The sequence below is a fragment of the Alexandromys fortis genome, unplaced genomic scaffold (genome assembly GCF_014885135.2).
Source record: "Alexandromys fortis isolate MF-2015 unplaced genomic scaffold, M_Fortis_MF-2015_v1.1 scaffold_65, whole genome shotgun sequence".
NCBI classification, from domain to species: domain Eukaryota; kingdom Metazoa; phylum Chordata; class Mammalia; order Rodentia; family Cricetidae; genus Alexandromys; species Alexandromys fortis.
This window is the reverse complement of record NW_026067986.1, coordinates 323362-343163: the sequence shown is the minus strand read 5'-3', so window position 1 is coordinate 343163 and position 19802 is coordinate 323362. Positions and strand designations below refer to the sequence as shown.

General features: G+C 46.9%; 1 protein-coding gene across 1 annotated transcript in view; it reads left to right on the top strand.

Moving 5' to 3' along the window:
• The window catches only part of Kiaa2012 (KIAA2012 ortholog), an 88748-nt gene extending 69493 nt beyond the window's left edge, over nt 1–19255 (top strand). Inside the window, 8 exon segments of the mRNA XM_050159306.1 lie at nt 8067–8157; nt 10269–10422; nt 11557–11671; nt 13475–13812; nt 15074–15261; nt 15932–16104; nt 16757–16976; nt 18959–19255. Coding sequence (XP_050015263.1) covers nt 8067–8157; nt 10269–10422; nt 11557–11671; nt 13475–13812; nt 15074–15261; nt 15932–16104; nt 16757–16976; nt 18959–19097 — 1418 coding nt within the window. The 3' untranslated portion in view covers nt 19098–19255.
• The last annotated feature ends 547 nt before the right edge of the window (nt 19256–19802 follow it).

Below are 19802 nucleotides of genomic sequence, written 5' to 3'. Positions count from 1 at the left end.
GCATTTGTTCAGGTTGTAATGGTTCTATAAAACACTTAGCCTGGGACCACTGGGTTTGGAGGCATACATGGTTCTTATTCCGGAGACTCAGACTCTAAGGTCCTTCGCACCTTGGCACGTTGCTTGATACTGCAGCCAACTGGGCCTCCAGGAACTAAATTGGTCTCTGTCCTTATCGCCTCTGGGTTTGTTCTGTTTTTGCTTGTGTGTTTTGAGGCAGTCTCACTGTGTGACTCTGGCCATCTTGGAACTCACAGAAATCCTCCTGTCTCTGCCTCTGGAGTGCTGGTATTAAAGCCGATTGCCATCACTCTGGAATCTTCGTTTCTTCTTGCAGAAGTGGAAACCTGTGTGTGCGCTCACGCAGGCCCATCACACCTTTCTAAGGGAGGTTTCCAGACCACACAGAAGCGAAGGGCTTACTGTTGCTATACAGAGGTGTCCAGCAGAGGGAGCACGCGGGCTGAACGCCAGCCTGGGCTCTGAAACCATTTGAGGCACCCAGGAGCGCTTGTTTTCTTACTTGGCCCCTTTTTTAAAAGTCACGGGGCGAGTGTGCTACCCAGGTTGGTAACGTCAGGTCTGTGCTAATGAACTGAGCTTGAGCTGTGGAGTGGTTACATCCACCTTCAGCTCTGCATACCCGGCACCTTTGTCTGCAGGCTGACGAAAGCAGTCGCCCGGGAAAAAAAAAAAAATGCAGCCCCTTAAAGAATACCAGTCTCAGCTGGGGAGAGGGGCGGGGACGGCGGTGCACGCCTTTAATTCCAGCACTTGGGAGGCAGAGGCAAGCGGATCTCGGGTATTCCAGCAAATAATTATCTACCCTCTTGTAGTCACTATTTACCAATCTACAAAACGACGCTGGTTCTTTCCTTCTCCATTAAGTTGAAGGTTTTGATCTTTTCCTGTTTATCTTTCACGGTTTCTTTCCATTGACATCATAGTAAAAAAAAAAAAAAAGTAACAATTTTTATACTGATTTTTTTTCTAAAAACGTTTTTGGGTTTTTTGTTTTGTTTTGTTTTTTACGTGTCTGGGTGTTTTACCTGCATGTATGTCTGCGTACTGTGTGAACGCAGGGCTTGAGGGTATCAGATCCCCTGAACCGGAGTTACAGACAGTGTGAGCCACCATGTGGGTGCTGGTAATAGAACCCAGGTCCTCCAGATGAGCAACCGCTGGTCATAACCACTCTTAACCACTGAGCCATCTCTCCAGTCCTCTACTGACTTTTAAAGACGTCACTCTTTGTGGGTATCAGACACAGGATGGTGGTGTGAGCCCTGGGTTGGTCAAGGTTTTAAGGAAGGATTCTTTTAACACGAGGTCCTGTCACCTCCATCTTCCAAGCTGAGTGACACTAGCCAGAAAAAAAAAAATGCTGACCTTCAGGTTCTCCCTATTATAAATCACACATTCAGAATGTGAACCCTGGCGAGGCTCGGAGATCTCGGCCAAGTGCAGCTAGGGCTGTAGGCACCAGAGAGCGTGGCCCAAACTAAGCAATGACCAAGTCAAGACAGATTTCCTGTCTCACGACACCAGGGCCGGCTCCGGCCGCGTTCCTCGGAGGTTAGCCAGACATTCTCTAATGTAGTGAAATGTCACCGCAGAAAGACACAGAGGGACTTGCCTGTCCTTTTCAGAAAGGATTTCAGGTCTTGGAAGGCAAGAAGGAAGTGCTAAGGAAACACTTTAATTGCTTAAAGAACAGTTCTCCCCTTTGGTCTTAATGGTCAAGTGGGTTTGGTTTTGTTTGGGATTTTGGGTTTTGCCCTACTAAACTCAGTGGTGACCTTCATGGTTTGTTATAAGAATTGAGCCAGAAACTGGGGGTACCACTCAGTGTTGAGCATTTGCCTAGTGCGTGCAAGGTTGGGTTTCAATCATTAGTACTATGTATGTTACACACGTGAACATAAATAAAATTTTAAAGTATTCTCAGTTATTACTGAGCTAGGGAGATGGCTTAGGGTTCCGCTTTCAAGTTCCCCCAAGGCAAGGTCAACCAACAACCTCTAAATCCGAGCGGACTGGGGAAATAGCTCTTGCCCCAAAGTCCAAGGAAAGAATACAACTTCACTTCTAGCTACCTCCTAGACCAATGGTTCTTTTATCAGTGCACTTCAGAACTACCTGGAAGTCTTGGTTATTTGTTTTGGTGTTTCAAGACAGGGTAGTATGGAGCACTGATTGTCTTGGAACCCATTCTGTAGACCAGGCTGATCTCAAACTCAGAAATCCACCTGCCTCTGCCTCCTGAGTGCTGGGATTAAAGGTGTGCAACCACCACTGCTCAGCTTCACCTGGGAGGTTTACAAAAGGTTTCAAAGGAATGCCTGCCTCAGACCAAGTACTTGAGGACAGTTAGCTATCGGTTCAGTTTGTAAGTTTTAATTTTATTTTAACTATGTATATTCATGTGTGCGTCTGTGCTAGACACAGGCATGCGAATGAAGGTACCCGTGGAAGCCAAGAGGCATCAGGCTTCCCTTAGAGTTGGGCTCAAGACCAGACATCACTGCGATTAAGAGCACAGACCATGGCGTCTTCCTGGGTTCAAATCCTAGCTCCAGGGCTGTAGAGATGGCTCAGAGGTTAAGAGCACTAACTGTCCTTCCAGTGGTTCTGAGTTCAATTCCCAGCAACCACATGGTGACTCACAACTATCTGTGATAAGATCTGGTGCCCTCTTCTGGCCTGCAGGGACACATGCAATAATACATAATTAATAAATAAATCTTTAAAATAAAATGCTGCTAGTTTAAAAAAAATCCTAGCTCTACCACTTAGGTGCGTAGCCTTGAGAAAATTACTGAACTTCTCTGGACATCTTTTTCCTGTATCTAGAAAGCAGGGGAACAAGTGGTATTCACCACCTGGGGTGGTTGTGATACAGAGGAGTTGAGTGGATAGGTCTAGACAAGTATCTATCACAGATGGTCACAATATGTGTTATTAGCAACTTTTTTGATTTGTATACTTTTTTGTTTTTGAGACCTAGGCTGACCTCAAACTCACTATGTAGCTAGGGATGGCTTTGAACTCCTGTGGCTATGACTTCTACCCCCCAAATCTGAGATTACCAGCATGTGCCACCATGCCCAGCAAACCCATTTAAGAACAAACAGAAAAGGAAACCTTTAATTATATAGTCATAATTTGTATTAATATCTTATCAAGAGAGCCTTGTTCTAACATGATAACTACTTTCCAAGTCAGTCTCTGCAGCAGGGCACTTGGTCTTGGAGACTCAGTTCATCCTTTAGCTGAAGGCCCAACAAGGGCAGCAATCCCAAGATCAATGTGGCAGCCTCCGCAGTCTCTGCCTTCTGTGCAGATGGTACAACATCCCTCCTTGAGGAGCAGGTATGGTAGTGCCTGCCTGTAATCCCAGGATATAGGCATATGGCCTTATAGCTAGCCTGGTCTACATAACGAGAGACCCTGTCTCAGAGACGAAAGAAAGCCATTCCTTGAAATGTGGCAGAATGCTTTAAGATTTATGCTGGACAGCAAATTCAGGTTCTCATGCATTTAGGCAAAGACTCTACCACTCAGCTACCTTCCCAACCTTGCCTTAAGATTGACTGTAACCCTACACGAAGTATGTTTGAAATCTTGAAGGAGCAGCCTAGAACAGTAATGAAGGGGAAACCTCATAAAACAATGAGCCATTTCCACAACTCCAGGGCCTGCCACCTTATCAAAAGGAACTTGTGAGGTTGGAGAGATGGCTCAGTGGTTAAAAGCACTGACTACTCTTCCAGAGTGTCTGAGTTCAATCCCCAGTACCCACATAGAGTTTCACAACCATCTGTACAGTTTGGGGGACTCCATTGCCTTCCTCTGGCCTCAGCGGGCATCAGACACACACCTGGTGCACAGACATACATAGACGCAAAACGCTCATACACATAAAATAATAACAATAAAAGAGAGGGAAGTTTGATCCGTGTCCTGTTCTAACAAAGACAAAATAACATAAGAAGGATGAGAAGCTCACTCGTTTCTGCCTTGGAAACGAAGCCAAGCTGGCAGGTGGCAGGCAGATAGGGGACAGGGAGGCTCCACCTCTGGGCTGGGAGTCCCAGGTTCCTTCTCTGCCGTAGGAGTCCATTTTTTCCTTCCACCGTGTGGGGTCCAGGGATCCAGCTGAAGCCGGCAGGTTCTGCCACAGGTCCCCTCTCTCAGTCAGGGTTTCTCTTGTAATAAACACCAAGACCAACCCTCGGGACCCTCTGACCCAGTTACTAGGAAATAGGGAAAACGGGGTCTTGCTGACTGAACCAAACTAAACAACAAGGGGGCGCTGCTCCCCACAAGCAGAAGCAGGCAGGCCCAGCGCACATCAGATCCGTTCGTTTCTGTCCCGTAGGTGCTGCCCCCTTCCCGCCTCTGAGAATCACAGTCGCTTTTCCTAGCTCAGTTTGTTTTCTCTCTCTCCACCCCAAACAACAGGCTCTAGCTGCCCACACTGTGGCTGGCCTAAGAGGGGCTAGGATAACCCTGCTCCCTCCACTGGTCTCTGTGGTAGCAAAGGAAGAGAAAGGAACATTTGATGCGTTTGTGAATTGCAAGGATGGGGCGGTGAGATTCCCACCACCAACCCTAAGGAGAGCTGCCTGGGGAGTTGGGGCTTTGTACTTTCTTAGGGAGCATCCCACACTGTCTGCTTCTCATTGTGCTCCAAGTCTCTTGCTGCCTCTGCTTCCTCGGGAGACCCGAAGTCTTACTCAGTTTCACAAATGTGTGTTGGATAGCCACTGTGTACTACTGTATAGCCCCATGTCTTGTGAGTGTGCCTAAAGACAAGGCCATTCTCCAGACCTCGTACACATTCCACAAGTGAATGAATGAATGAATGAATGGATCAGATGAACGAATGAATGAACACGCTGAGTTGTTAGGCGAGCCATGATGACAATGTCAGGTTCCCTACCCTCAGGAACTTACAACAGAGATTTCAACTTTGAACCCCACAAACTTCCCTGCTGGATTCAGCTCCAGCAGGAGTAATAAAGGTGTTGGAGGGACCTGCTTGTTCATCCCGGCTGCCCAGAACCAAAATAAGTTTTCTCGGGTTTTATGTGGATTTTAGTCAACCACGTTGGCCCCAATTTGTTGGAAGGAGGCCGCTTGTTCTTCCCGGCTGCCTGGCTAGCTTAGACCCAAAATAATCACACAGAAACTTGGATCCTCCGCCTGAGATGGGATTAAAGGTGTGCTTCACCACCACTCAACTACCATGCAGTTCTAAGAAACAAAAAGGGACCCTTTTGACATATAACTACAAGACCATTGTTCTTGCCTGGCTTTATGTCAACTTGACACAAGCTAGACTCATTTGAGAAGAGGGAACCTCGGTTAAGAAAATGCCTCTGCCTGCCGGTGATTAAACACACACCTTTAATTCCAGCACTCGGGAGGCAGAGGCAGGTGGATCTCTGTGAGCTGGAGGCCAGCCTGGTCTACAGAGCTAGTTCCAGGACAGCTACAGCTAGGGCTGTTACACAGAGAACCCCTATCTTGAAAAACCAAACACACACCACCTCTATAAAACCGGGCTAGGCAAGCCTTTAGGGCATTTTCTTAATTAGTGGTTGATAGGGGAGGCCCAGCCCATTGTGGGCGGTGCCGACCCTGGTCCTGGGTTCTCTAAGGAAGCAGGCTAAGTGAGCCCTGGGCAGCAAGTCAGTAAGCAGCGTGTCATGACTTCCCTTAATAGGCTGTGATTCAGGCTATGTGAGCCCAATAAACCATTTTCTCCCCAAGATATAGAAAAGTATCTAAGATAACGTTATCACACCTCAGAGTTCAAAGAATTCTTTAATATGGCTGACTGTGTTTTCATAGTTTCCAAGTTCTTGTTGTTTTACAATTGTAATTTTTTGAGTTGACTATAATCAGTTGATATGGCCTTTAAGTGCCATTTAAATTATAGGTTCCCTTCTATCTCTTCCTTCTCCTCTTCAAGCTTATGCTCAGGAAATCGGGTCACTTTGTCCTGTTGCGTTTCCTGGGGTGTTGATTTTGCTGTGCCCTCCTGTTGTGGTTTCTTGTGTCTCTGCTTTCCTGTTTCCGGTACTTGGTCCTCAGGTCTAGGGATTTAATCGGATTCAGGTTTCATTCTTCCTTTTGGCAAGGCCAGGTCTGTGTCTTTCAGGACACAGAATGCTCCTTTGTCTCCTGCTGACGCCAGTATCTACAGATCCCTCAGTAGTGGGGTTGGCAAAATCACGATACCAGGTGGAATTCTGCAGCGCACAATGCCTGTCTGCACTCTAGCTTTGGGCAAGGGGCTGGAGATTGAAACATACTGAGACACACAGAGACAGAGAGACAGAGGTACGGACCTCTAGTCACTGGTAAGAAGCCCTTTAGTCAATAGTACCACAGAGGCTCACATACCCAACAGTCAGGTGGGCCAACAGGTGAAAATCTTATCCTCTGATCAAGTCCAAGACAAACGTGTGCTCGTGAAGCAGAGCTGGTAAACAACTTTGACACAGCTTTCAGTAACTCAAATCAGAAGGAAAGTAAAGATCTCTAGCAGGGAATAGCAGCTGGAGGCCAGGACTCCAAATGGTCCCAACAGAATTCTATCAGTCCTTTCTCAGTTTCTAGTTTGTGTTCTTTTGGTTTTTCAAGACAGGGTTTCTCTGTGTAGCCCTGGCTGCCCTGGAACTCACTCTGTAGTAAGATGGAACAGTATAGTTTTAAGACATTATATGAGTTCATTTCAAAACATAGAAATAGACTTGAATAGATATAATCTTCTCTATAACCTTGGATATAGTATTCACAGATAGGAGGAACCATTATCATAAAGACGACAATACCAAACAGGTGTGGTGGCACTTGGGCCTAGTCTGGGTGACCTAGCAAGATTCTACCTGGAAAAAAAAGGCAAAGAGGAGATGGCAGCCCCTCAGTTAATCCCTCAATTAATCTAAGGAATTGTGAAAATCCCATCAAATGTGTTGACACACGCCTGCAACTCACACTTGGAAAAATAAACAAAAGAATTTCTCTTTAGTGAATCACATCCCCAGATCTCAAACGGTAGAGTTAACGGCCAGGCTAAGCCTCCGTTTCTGGACTGTGCAATTGCGCCATCTCGTGGCCATCTCTTGCTCTGCACCCAAGTTCGAAAATTTGTTCATGGGGCTGGAGAGATGGCTCAGAGGTTAAGAGTACTGCTTGCTCTTCCAGAGGTCCAGAGTTCAATTCCCAGTAACCACATGGTGGCTCACAACCATCTATAATGAGATCTGGTGCCCTCTTCTGGCCTGCAGCATACATGCAGACAGAATACTGTATACATAATTAATAAATAAACCTAAAAAAAAAAAAGAAAATTTGTTCACAGCAAGTCATGCCATCAATAAGAGCTCCCCCTACTCCCCCAACCCGACTCGAGCCACCATATTGTAGAAATAAATCCTCACTGAGATCTTCTTGCCATGGAGATACCATAGATACTGTAATCATCTCCTAGCCTGGCCACGGTATTTGAAGGTTGTCCCTAAGCTTCCATTATACAGATGACACTGTTTAGAGCAATTTCCTTTCTGCAGTTTTAACCACAGTGGGGCTTTTGTTTGGTTTGGTTTTAGTTTTTCAAGACAGGGTTTCTCTGTAGCTTTGGAGCCTGTCCTGAAACTCCCTCTGAAGACCAGGCTGGCCTGGAACTCACAGAGATCTGCTTGCTTCTGCCTCCCGAGTTCTGGCATTAAAGGCGTGGACCACCACTGCCTAGGGTCTCTAATTTTTCATTACCAACAAATGAAACAAACAAGTTGTTACAAAAGCTGATTTGTTCTTTTGAATTGTTTCCTTGTGAGAGCCCTGATGAAGGTTCAAACGGGTTTTCTGACTCTAGACACATACTGTGCTATCATTTTTCTGAAGGATAGTTTGTAATTTTAATGTCACTTGTTACAAAAAGCTCTCATCTGCACTGCTCAGGACTCGCCAATAGACATTTCCCCCTTCTCCTGATTTCCTCCTGGGAAAACCGCCTGGGTCATTTGTTGATGGAGGATACTCTGTTTCCACAGACCCAGAGCCAAGGGACTTGACTCTTGACCGCTTCAGTACTCCCGTGGATGGGTACAACCAGACCTCTGAGGCTGACACCGTGAAAAACACGTAAGTGTAACACATGTGTGTGCAGCTCATAGCAACTGTGGCTTCTCCCCTCCATCGTGGCTTTTTTTTTAACTTTTTAAAAAATATTTATTTATTTGTTATGTATACAATATTCTGTCTGCGTGTATGCCTGAAGGCCAGAAGAGGGCACCAGATCTCATTACAGATGGTTGTGAGCCACCATGTGGTTGCCGGGAATAGAAGTCAGGACCTTTGGAAAATCAGGCAATGCTCTTAACCACTGAGCCATCTCTCCAGCCCTCCATCGTGGGTTTTGCTTTCATTAATTTATTCTGATTTTTGTTTATATTCTGAGATTCATGCCATCACATGCTGGTGGCTGGGATTCAAAGCAACAGGTCCCTGTGTAGTTTATACATGGATGAGTGAGCCACCTAAACCGAGTTCTCCAGGTTAGGTGGGGAAGAGTGAACTTCAGTCACCTTAAAGTAGCTCTTTGGTGTGTCCGTGAACCTGACATTTACAGAGACCATAGAAGGCTGGGACAATCAGTTCATCCTGGCTCCTCCGGTTGTTAACTCTGAGCAGAATAAAGATGGCCAGTCATCACCATGGCTTCTTCTCATCCCCGCCAAGGCAGTAACACCTTCCCTGGATGCTTCCTGTGAGCTCGCTGGTCCAGGCCTTTGTCCCCAGTCTCCTCTGGTTGTGGCCTCTGCTGTGGTCTTCTCCGCTACCAGCTGGAATGAGACCTTATTGTGGGTTCCATGAGCCTAGGGTGATTAGAGATCAGCAGTATAACTCTCTGGTCTAAAAGGTTTTGTGCCAAGCCAGAAGCAAAAGAAGAAAGGCTCCTGGTTGAGGCAGTCACTAAAGATTTCTTTTTCTTTCTTTCTTTCTTTCTTTCTTTCTTTCTTTCTTCCTTCCTTCCTTCCTTCCTTCCTTTCTTTTTTATTTTTGTAATCCCTTTTCTGCAACATATTTTAAATAGGTTATTACATCTCCCTTCTCCCTAGCTAAAACCAATGAGATAATGAGAGAGTTCTTTTTTTTTTCCCGCAGGAGGACAGAAAAAAAAATAATAAAACACTCTACAAAATGCATTACAGTTATTGTGACTAAAATTGGGATTTAACACAGATTCCTAAGTGTGGAAGAGAAAAACAGCAACACAGTCAGGCCCACAGTGCACATTTGCAGCAGGCTCGTTCCTTGGGGAAACACAAGGTTGAGGTTTTCCTGCACATTCTGAAGCAGACTTCTGTGAGTTTTTATAGGGTGTCTCTGAATGACTTAAAGACTTTAAAGACTCGTATATTTACAGGAAATTCCTTTGACCTCATTCAACAAGTATTTCTCAAGTCTCCGCAGGAAGGCCCTGGGCTAGCATGCCACAGTAAATATATTGATTTAACTGAAAAGAAAAAAAAAAAAAGACCCAGATGAGACCCAGCACCCAGCAGACACAGGGCATCGCTGATGCTGTCCTTGCCACCCACAGACGTAAGCTAGCAATGGCAAGGACACTAGAACACACAAGACTGGGCACACACACACACACCACCTTGTAGTGGCTGAATCGATTGAGAATAAAACTCATAGAGGCAAAGTAATGATGGGACAACTGCATGGCTTTGAGGTCATCTTTGTTAAAGGACGTTCTCCTTTCCCGGCTAAGCCTTTCACAGAAGACATCTCGGTTGTGTGATTCTGTGAGGTTGATCTGCCCGCTACACGGCACCCCACGGATCAATCTCCAGGGTCGATTCAGCTGATCTGACTGGCGAGGTGTATGGCCCCTCCTCCCTCACGGTTCCACGCACGTCCCTCCCAAAGCTGCCAGCTCCACGGAAGAGGACAACCTTCCCCAAACACAGGAGGACCTGTCTTTCTCTGGTCCAGGGTCCTCTCGTAGGCAATGAAAAGAAGTGGACTGTTTCTCCATATGTGTATGTACGAGGGCTTAAGGGAACCCCAAAAGTGAAGCTCACCCTTCCTAACCGCCCTTATGTGGGAACACGAGGAGAAAGTTCCCTAGGCATGTCAAATATCCCAGCAGCCGATGTTCGGTTGGCATCTTTCCTTGCTCTCTTCCCTCCCGCTTACATGTTTGGTCATGAAATTGGTCTGCTGGCTTGCTCTTTTCAAAGGGACAGGGATGTGCACGGAGGACTACTAGAACATGAGCCTGCATCCCCAGAGAAGCTGGGGTCTGAGACTGCATCTCTTCTTCCAAGGAAAAAAAATAAGACGAAACCGAAACCCAAATCATTCGGCCAGCAGACCTCAGCTGCCACCAGTCACGTGAGTGTGAGAATAGAGAATCTGGTTCAGAAACCCTGCCAGGACCCCTCCAAGGCTCCACGTAGACTTATGGAGGTTGCTTAATAGATACGAGCACCTCACAAAAGGGGCAACTGGGGGGGGGGGCGAAGTCCAGCCACGGTCTGCTCACCGGAACCTGTACCGTGTCCCAAGCTGCATCTTCTTGTCAAACCCTACGAAACTACAAAGTAGATAACCTCTTTTAGGAGATGTTGTCACAGTCTGTATGGAAAGGCTACCATGGTTCTTGCTACCTGTTAGGAATATTTCCTAATGTGAGCTCTCTGCCAACGCCAAAAATCCCAATCAAGCCAAATCACAAGAAGCCGAATTAAAGGATATCCAGGTTCAAATTCTATTTGAGGGAGAGTTCCTTCCTGGTGCCCCCCCCCAAAAACGGGAAGCCACCAACGCAACCATGAAGGGGGGCGGCACCAGGAAGGAACTCTCCCTCAAATAGACTTGGGGAGTGGTCAAGATTTGGGGGGCTGCCTTGACACTCATCCGAGGAGGGGTCAAAGTTTGGCGGGCATAGGGACGGGGCCTCCAAAGACGGGGGGAGGGGGGGGCCAGAGACTGGGACTTACACTACCTGCCCCGGGGGTTTTCTCAGAGTTAGCACACTATGTAGCAGTCAGTGGACACAAAGCCGGTCTGAGTTCCATCAGTTGGCCAACAGTAGCAGCGCTAACAAACAAGAAAATCGCTTCCTTTGCTTCAAGCTCTGTAGACCATGACATAACATCAGAAAAGAATGCAGGCCATACAGGGATTTTCTTACTCTTTCTTCTCTGAAATTTTTCCTGGTTATTTTAAAGAAAAGGTGTCCTTTTCTCCATCGGCTGCACACTCTGAAGCTGATCGCCTATTTCGTCCAGAACTCAAATGTGTTCCATTCTAAGCCACCTTGTTCTTCCTGCATAATCTCCATTTGATAAACTCTTTCTCTTTGGAGCCTGTCCAGGCACTCGTACACCAGGCTGGCCTTGAACTCACAGAGTTCAAGCCTCCCGAGTGCTGGGATTGAAAGGCCTGCGCCACCACCAGCTGGCTTGATAAACGTTTTTAGTTCCTATGTGTATCAAGGTCCTCTTTCTAAATTTCTTCCTTTAGGGAAAGGATTTGGTTGACAAGGCAAAGAGGATGAAAAGAACCAAGACAAACAAGGCCAGAGGACCCAAAACAGAGAGAGAAGTAAGGGTCTTGGGGCACGCAGAGGCTGCTGGAGGTAAGGAAGGATGCCCGTGAGGAGTAGCTCAGACTCCAGTGGGTGAGGAGATAATGTGGACAATGGACTTGGCTCCTGCAGGTCGAGCTTTGCCTGACTGCCTGACTGCCTGGCCAAGCTGGCTTTGCAGCCTGATTTCATAGAAGTGTCTCGGTGCTCGTGAGCAGAGAAAAGCATGTCTGAGTAGACCTGTGATGACCTTGACGGGGGCTGCTAACAACGGCACTCTGAATGTTGAAATGAGTGCCGCCATGCTGTCTCACCCGAGGCTGAGAGAGGTGGGGTAAGCGGCATCGGAGGAAAAGTGGACCCAGGGTTTGTCCCAGTGCGCATCACTGCAGCTGCCACTATGAGCTAATAACTACAGGCTGAGATCTGTAATCTGAAAAAAAAAAAACTGAAATGCAAAATGGACCCAAGTCTGAAACTTCCGGAACATCAACAAGATACCACAAGTAGATTCCGTACCTGGCCTCACAGAAAATACTGTGTAAGGCTCAGGAGTTTACAGTGTATTTGAACTCAGTTTTTTGTTTGTTTGTTTGGTTTTTTGAGACAGGGTTTCTCTGTAACTTTGGAGCCTGTCCTGGAACTAGCTCTTGTAGACCTGGCTGGCCTCAAACTCACAGAGATCTGCCTGTCTCTGCCTCCCGAGTGCGGGGATTAAAGGCATGCATCACCACTGTCCAACTTGAATATATTTTTATTTTGATTCTGAATAAAACCCCTTGCTACTTTAAGAAAAACATCAAACCTTTACCTTCAAGCTGAGGGCCAAACGTTTATATGAAGCATTCACAAACTGTGGGGTTGGGCTTGGATCCAATCACCAGGATTTTAAATTATACGCATTTAACGTATGTGTAAATATTCTAAAACCAGAAAGGATCCCTAATCTGAAATGCTTCTGTTCCCAGACGTCTCAGGAAAGCGATGCCCAGCTTAGGCAGAGAGCTTAGGAAGGGGAGGATGAGGTAGGGTCTGAGTGTTCTGAGCCTTAGAAGACCTCAGACACTTCCAAACTTCCTTTAGCCTAAAACTCACACCTCGTCTTTATCGTTCTCGAGATTTGTGGACCCTTTAAACAAATCACGTTTTTTGGAAGGACAACAGTGGGTCCCTGGAGACAACCCTGGGGACAGATCTGATTTTGGTTTCCTCTTCGAACTCTTGCTGCAATTGCATTTATTTAGCCCTCAGCATTCCCAGGATCCTCTGAGTATTAAACTGACCCCATTAGAGCTATGATCTGGGCAGGACTGTCAGACGTGCTGAGATTCTCCTCAGGAGTCCTGCCCCATCGTCATCAGGGTGAAATGGAACCTTTCTTTGGGTTCATTGGGGATTGAACCTTGGGCCCTACATACTAAACGCATGCTCTACCACTTAGCTGTATCTGTATCCAGAGATGCAACCTTTCCAGCAGTGATACTGCTGCATGGTTGCATCTTTATTGACCTAAATATAACGCAGGGCTGCTCTTCTCAAATCATTATTACAATGTATATTCTATTCACCCAGATTCTAGTCATGAATTCAGGAATATGCATATCAATTTATCTTATGCTAAACTTAAAGGTTATAAAAAAGCCAGGTGTGGTGGCACACGCCTCTAATCCCAGCACCCGAGAGGCTAAGGTATAAGGGTCTCTTTGAATCTGAAGACAGTCTGGTCTATATAGTGAGTCCCAAGAGAGCCCAAGTTACATAGTGAGGTCATGTCTCATAAGGGTCACTAAAGAGAATGAGTGGAGGTCACGTTTCTCCTACTCAGCAACCTCTGTGCCCCATTGCTTCCCCCAGGAAGGTCAAAGGATTCAAGAACTTAAAAGAAATCAGAGCTAATTCCGAGAGAAAAGAAACCTAGAATCAAAGTGAAAAGGACACGGAAAGAGAGGAACGCGGAGACAGCGGAAGAGCTGAGTGAGCCCGACGTCTCTAACGCCAAGGAAGCAGGTGGTACCTCAGAGAAAGGGCTTCTCCGTCCACACTCTGCCACCGAGGAGCCTTGGCTTTCTCCTGAATCAGATGCTCTGGAGAGCCAGGTTTTTATAGACGGAAGATTGTCACACACACAGGCCACGGGTGTCATTAACAACATGGAATCTGAAAAAGAGAGAAGCCCTGAAGACCCTTCCAAGGTATGAGCAGGTGTCCTCTCTTGGCAAGAGGAAGCTTTTCCTCTTCACTCAGCAGAACTTCAGATGAGGGGAATGTCCCTCAATAGGATGGACCTCCCGAAACAGCTCTATTACGTGGCGATTGATTGATTGATTGATTGATTGATTTTTGAGACAGGGTTTCTCTGTGGTGCCCTGGCTGTCCTGGAACTCTCTCTGTAGGCCAGCCTGACCTCAAATTCAACTGAGATCCTCCTGCCGCTGCCTCCCTAGTGCTGTGATTAGAGGCGTGCTCCACCAACGCCCAGCCACTTGCCTATTTAATGGCACAGTCTTTCCCATGGTGTCCTCAGACCTTCTCAGCTGCCTAGATTGCAGAAGTCTGCCTGCCCAATAGATGGAGATTTTAATCTAGGAGCAGAACTTTCTAGATCATCAGAGTTCCTTAGATTTATTGTCAATCCACAGTAGCATGTGGCCTCTGCATAACCAAGGAGTTTAGACTCCGGGTAGGACAGAGTTTATCTGTGTTCCCCACCGAAAATTGTGACTGAGTAAGGAGGCAGCATTGGAGAGAAAAAGGAAGATACATTTTATAAACTGGGGAAAAAATCCTCCACTGAAACAGTGGGTTAACTGAGCCTGACTCCTCTAGAGCCAAGACTGCATACTGCATGTGGTGAAACACCCTCTTTTGTCATTGTTGTTTGTTTGTTTTTCAAGACAGAGTTTCTCTGTCTAACAGTCCTAGCTGTCCTGGAACTCTGTAGACAGGGCCTGCCTCTGCCTCCTGAGTGCTGGCATTAAAGGCGGGTCCCACCACTGTGCAGCTAAAACAGCCTCTTACCAGGACCGTGCCCCCCAGCCCCAGCTTCAAGTTCCAAGTTTCTAAAACTCCAGGAGTCCCACCCCCGAGATTTTCATTTGTTGGCCCAAATGGAGCCCTGGCATATTTTAAAGCTCCTTGGGCAGTTCTGAAGTGCGGCTAGTGTTGTAAAGGCCAGAACTTCTGACACACAGGAGAGTATGTCTGTTATCTCAGTGCGTACTGGATATAGCCGTAAGGAAGAATGTATCAGGACAGCCATGCTCCCCAATCCTAAAGCAAGTGAAAGACTTGAATGTAGGTCATCTCAGCCATTCAGCCGGTCAGGCAGAGGCAGTCTATGCCACTGTGGTGGCAGTGTTAAGTCAGCTGTAGGATTCCATCTCTGATGAGAGAAAACCAATCTGGGCTGCAGCTGGGTCTGTCCCTTACACTGATACCACTCTGGTTTCTTAGGCCCTCCTGGATAAGGCTTCTCGGGACAGGATTCGCCTAGAGAGGGCAGAGATGAGGCGGCTGGAGGTGGAGCAGAAGAGAAGGGAGCAGGAAGAGTTGGCCAGGCTTCATAAGGAGCAGCTGGAGAGAGCAGAGAAGATGAAGGAGGAGCTGGAACTGGAGCAGCAGAGGCGCGCTGAGGAGATCCGGTGGGCCAGCAGCCCGGAGACACAAGGCAGGGCAAACCTTCCCCAGGGGCATAGCTCGGTGCTAAGGCTCCTGCCCTTCATCACAGGAACAACCTGGACCAGAGATAAGAAACTGCCTTGACCATGTGGGTTACTCAAGATAGATGCTCATGGGGAATTTGGGGGAAGGTGTTGAGATTCATTCCCTCATTTATCCAGCTCCTGCCGTTGTCTGCTCTGTACTAGGCTTTTACAACCCTAAGAGACAAGAATTTCAAGATCCATACTTGAATAGAAAACAAAGGGGCTGGAGAGATGGACCAGGGATTAAGATCACTAGCTGCTCCTCTAGAGAATCTGAGTTCTAATTCCATCACCCACAAGGCAGCTCACTGCCACTCCAGTCTGGATATGCCTATGCAGACAGGCAAAAAATCCCCATGCACATAAAATAAACTTTTAAAAAAATAGAAAATAAAATGCAGAGAATTTAAGGCGCTTAAATCCTGGGCCACAGCACTGAGCTATATGCCGAAACGTCTAGGTTTCTTCCTCTAGACCCCTGTCTCTTGCCTCTACCCTTCAACCATGGCTGTAGAAAACCTGTTCTCGAGGGGTGCTTCCAAAGCCTATTGCCAGTTGGTTGGGCCTGTATCTCCTGCCCTTCCTCTGACATCTGCTGTGTTCTCAGCCTGAGGAAGCAGAGGCTGGAGGAAGAGCGGCAGCGGCAGGAGGAAGAGGAGAGGAAGAGGAGGCGCCAGCTGCAGGCGGCCCAGGAGAGAGCCCGGCAGCAGCAAGAGGAGCTCCGGAGGAAACTACAAGAACTGCAGAGAAAAAGGCAGCAGGAGGAGGTGGAGAGGGCTGGTGAGAAAACCCCTGAGCTTTTTTTTAGCTCCCATCTCCTGGACCAAACATATTTTTAAATCCACATGTGTAAGCTGTTTTGTTCTTTTTCCCATAATAGTAATTATGTCTGCCTACAGAGTGTGGTTATAAAAGGATGGAATATGAACAGAAGACTCTTGTGGAAATGACTGCAGGGTCTGGTCGGTCTTCTGGTTCAGCAATTGCCCCTGCCAGCATTGCTCAGGCGCTATGTGAACTGCTCTACTTGGCCCTTTCCTCAGATAGTCACAAATATCTGGAGAGCCTCAGACCATACCTTCAGGGGTGGATCAGATCATCTTTTCCAGATCAGCAAACTTTTCCAGACAAGGTAGAAAGTTCAGCAGATGATGCTGTGGTCAATTCCTGGTTCGCACTCTTTAGACTAGTCAGAGTCTAGGTAGGTCAGCGTGTTTCTCTAGACCCTGGTCTGACGCTCCTGCCCACACAGCTGCGCACTGCCCCATGAACTCAACCGTTCAGGAAAAATCTTCCCTAAGTCTTTTTAATACCCACAGGCACTTTGCCAGAGGACTTGGATTAGTAAACCCACGGAGGCTCTCCTGGCAGACCAGAAATCCCAACTGCTCTAGTGAGGCCCCTCCACTGAACACCTCTTTATGTCCCACAGAGGCGGAGAAGCAACGGCAGAGAGAACTGGAAATGCAGTTGGCAGAAGAACAGAAACGCCTGATGGAAATGGCTGAAGAAGAACTGCTGGAGTACCAGTGGCAGAAACTGGAAGCAGAAGAGAAGGCTCGGCGGGAGGCTGAGGAAAAGAGGCAACGGGAAGAGGCAGCCGCAAGACTGGCTCTGGAGGAAGCCATGAAACTTGCCCAGGAGCAAGACAGGTACTTCTCGTAAGCAAGAGTTGGACAGAAGCTGCCGTCAGGGCTTGTTTCAGAGGCTTGATGATCTGGTGCCCGTTCTCACCTTACACGGCCTTCCTCATACCACAGTTCTCTCATCCCCCCTAGAGCACGGCTAGGAAGACTACTAACAGCGCAGGATTCTGTCATGGCTCATAGAACTTGTATTGAAGCTAGCCTCGCATTTAAGAGATCATTTCTCTTAATCTGGTTTACAGATAAGTAAATCCCAGGGCTAGTGTGCAGCAGGTTGGTAGAATATTTAGATTATGCCCTGTATTCAACTCCCCAGTGAAAGAGGAGCAAGATCTCCATCAGGACCAAATACTGAGTTATGGCCAATACCAAGATGCATTGTGTAGATTGTAGACTCTAGGGATTCAGAAGTATGATATTCACAGTCAAGGGATAAGGATGGAGAGATACCGAAAAGGACAATGTTTTTGGTTTTGTGTGGTTTGGTTTTTCGAGACTGGATTTCTCTGTGTAACAGCCCTAGTTGTCCTGGAACTAGCTCTGTAGACCAGGATGGCCTCAAACTCATAGATTACCTGTCTCTGCCTCCCCACTGCTGGGATTAAAGGCATGTACCATCACACCCCGCCATGTTTGTTTTTTAGGCTAGCTACAAAATGCTATACGGGAAAACTAGAAAGATGTGACAGAAAGCTTGTCATGTGACCTGTTAAACAGAAGCCCGGCATTGCTGGGATGAGGGTGAAAAGTGGTACTTTGGATGAAGCCAGGGAGTTATGCCAAGACCAGAAGGAACTACAGTTCCTTCTTACCTGGGGCCAAGAGCACTTTGATCTTTTACCACCACAGAAATGGGAAGGTGAGCGAGGTGTGGTGGCACAGTTCTGTAGCTGCGGCACTTGGGGGGCAGTGGCAGCAGGAACCTTGAAGGGCTCCTGGGAGAATTGCAGCCAGATTCTTTATCAAAACTGTCAGGATAGACGAGGTACAAACTAGGAAATCATGTCTCCAACACTAAATGTAAATACTCCATTGATTTCTAATTTTCCACAAATTAAATGGACTCTAATCTTCTCTAAAGAGAAGGCACCAGAACTCTCAAGACTTCATTAACCTTGAGTCGCTCCTTCCCTGGACTTTCTTCAGAGGTCAGGGGCATTACAAAGTGGGGGATTAGAAAAGTCCTAATTCAGCTTCAATAGTCTAGACATCGTGTATCGTAGCAGCAGTAGTACGACAGAAAGCAAGCTCCTAGAACCCCAACTTTCCATGAAAAACTGACAGGCATTATCGAGGTACTAAACGATTATGTAAATAAAACCAGTTCAGGTAGCTGAGCAACTAAGGGGTAATGGGCTGTCTCATTCCTCCAAGGGCTAGAACCCAGTGCCGACCGACCTGACTTCATCTCTACCTGTGACTTCCGCCCCTGTACTTAACTTCTCTAGACTGTTTCCTCGTCTCTAAAGCAAGGGGGTCCACTTTAATCCTAGCACTCAGGGGATTAAGCCTGTGAATTTCCAGGACAGCCAGGGCTACATAGGGAGACCCTGTCTCAAAAACAAACAAACAAACAAACAAACAAACAAACCTAAATAAAGCAAGCAAACAAGCAAAGGAATCCCTTCCAGCAACACAAGTTTAAAAACTGGGAATGACCACTTCCCCTCTTCCTAATAGGACTCTCATGATGCCCAAATGTCTCATGTAAAGGCACTAAATGAACAGAGTATGATCATCCACTAAAACCCACAACCCAAATCCAAAACTCTACCAACTTACAAGACTGAGTGCACGCCTTTAGTCCCAGCACTCAGGAGGCAGAGGCAGGCGGATCTCTGTGAGCTCGAGGACAGCCTGGTCTACAAGAGCTAGTTCCAGGACACACTCCAACAGCCACAGAGAAACCCTATCTGGAAAAACCAAAAAAAAAAAAAAAAGACTGAATGCTAAACCATTTCTGGAACTGGGGTGGGTTGTCTCCTTAGGCAAAAAGCAGCTTTGGAGAAACAGCTTCGTTTTCATCAAGAACTCTTAAAGGAAGCCAGCGGTCTGCAGTGGACACAGAACATTTCCAGACCATGGGTCTACTCATATTTCCAGTTCCTACAACTCCCCAAGCCGTAAGGCTAGAAGAAAACAAAAAAGTAAGTTGAGAATTGCTGACAGAAAAAGCTATACTTCTATAATAAAACTCGGGCCTGAGCTCAATTAGTCCATTTCATCTGATTTCCCTCAACCCATACCTCCCACTTTTAGAGACAGGGTTTCTCTGTGTAGCTTTAGAGCCTGTCCTGGGGTCTCGCCCTATAGACCAGGCTGGCCTCGAACTCACAGAGAATCGCCTGCCTTTGCCTCCCTAGTGCTACTACCGCCCAGCCGTCCAGCCATCCTCTCTTCTTTACCCTGGACTGGAACCTCTCTATTCCCAGCATTCCTGCACGCTCCACACACACAAACCCAACTTACCACTTACTTAAATCCTTTTGTGTTTCTAGGACCACATTAAGTTCAAAAGCCTTGGTGCTAAACCATTCCATAGTTCCAGCTGGAGACACCAACAGTCTTAGACACTGTATGTATTTGAGTGTGTTCAAGAGTTGATGGTGAATGGACATTATTTTGTCATGCAATAACTCTGGATTAGCAAAGAGGAGTTAATCATATATTAAATCTCTCTATAAAGCACAACTTCATCATGGGGAATTTAAAACAAATGTCTTCTGAAAAGGCATGATTGGGATCACCTGATACAGATTCCCTTGAGCAAAGGGGGCTGTTCCATGAAAATCCTCTCAATCTTTAAAGAGTGGCATGTTTAAACAAGGCTAT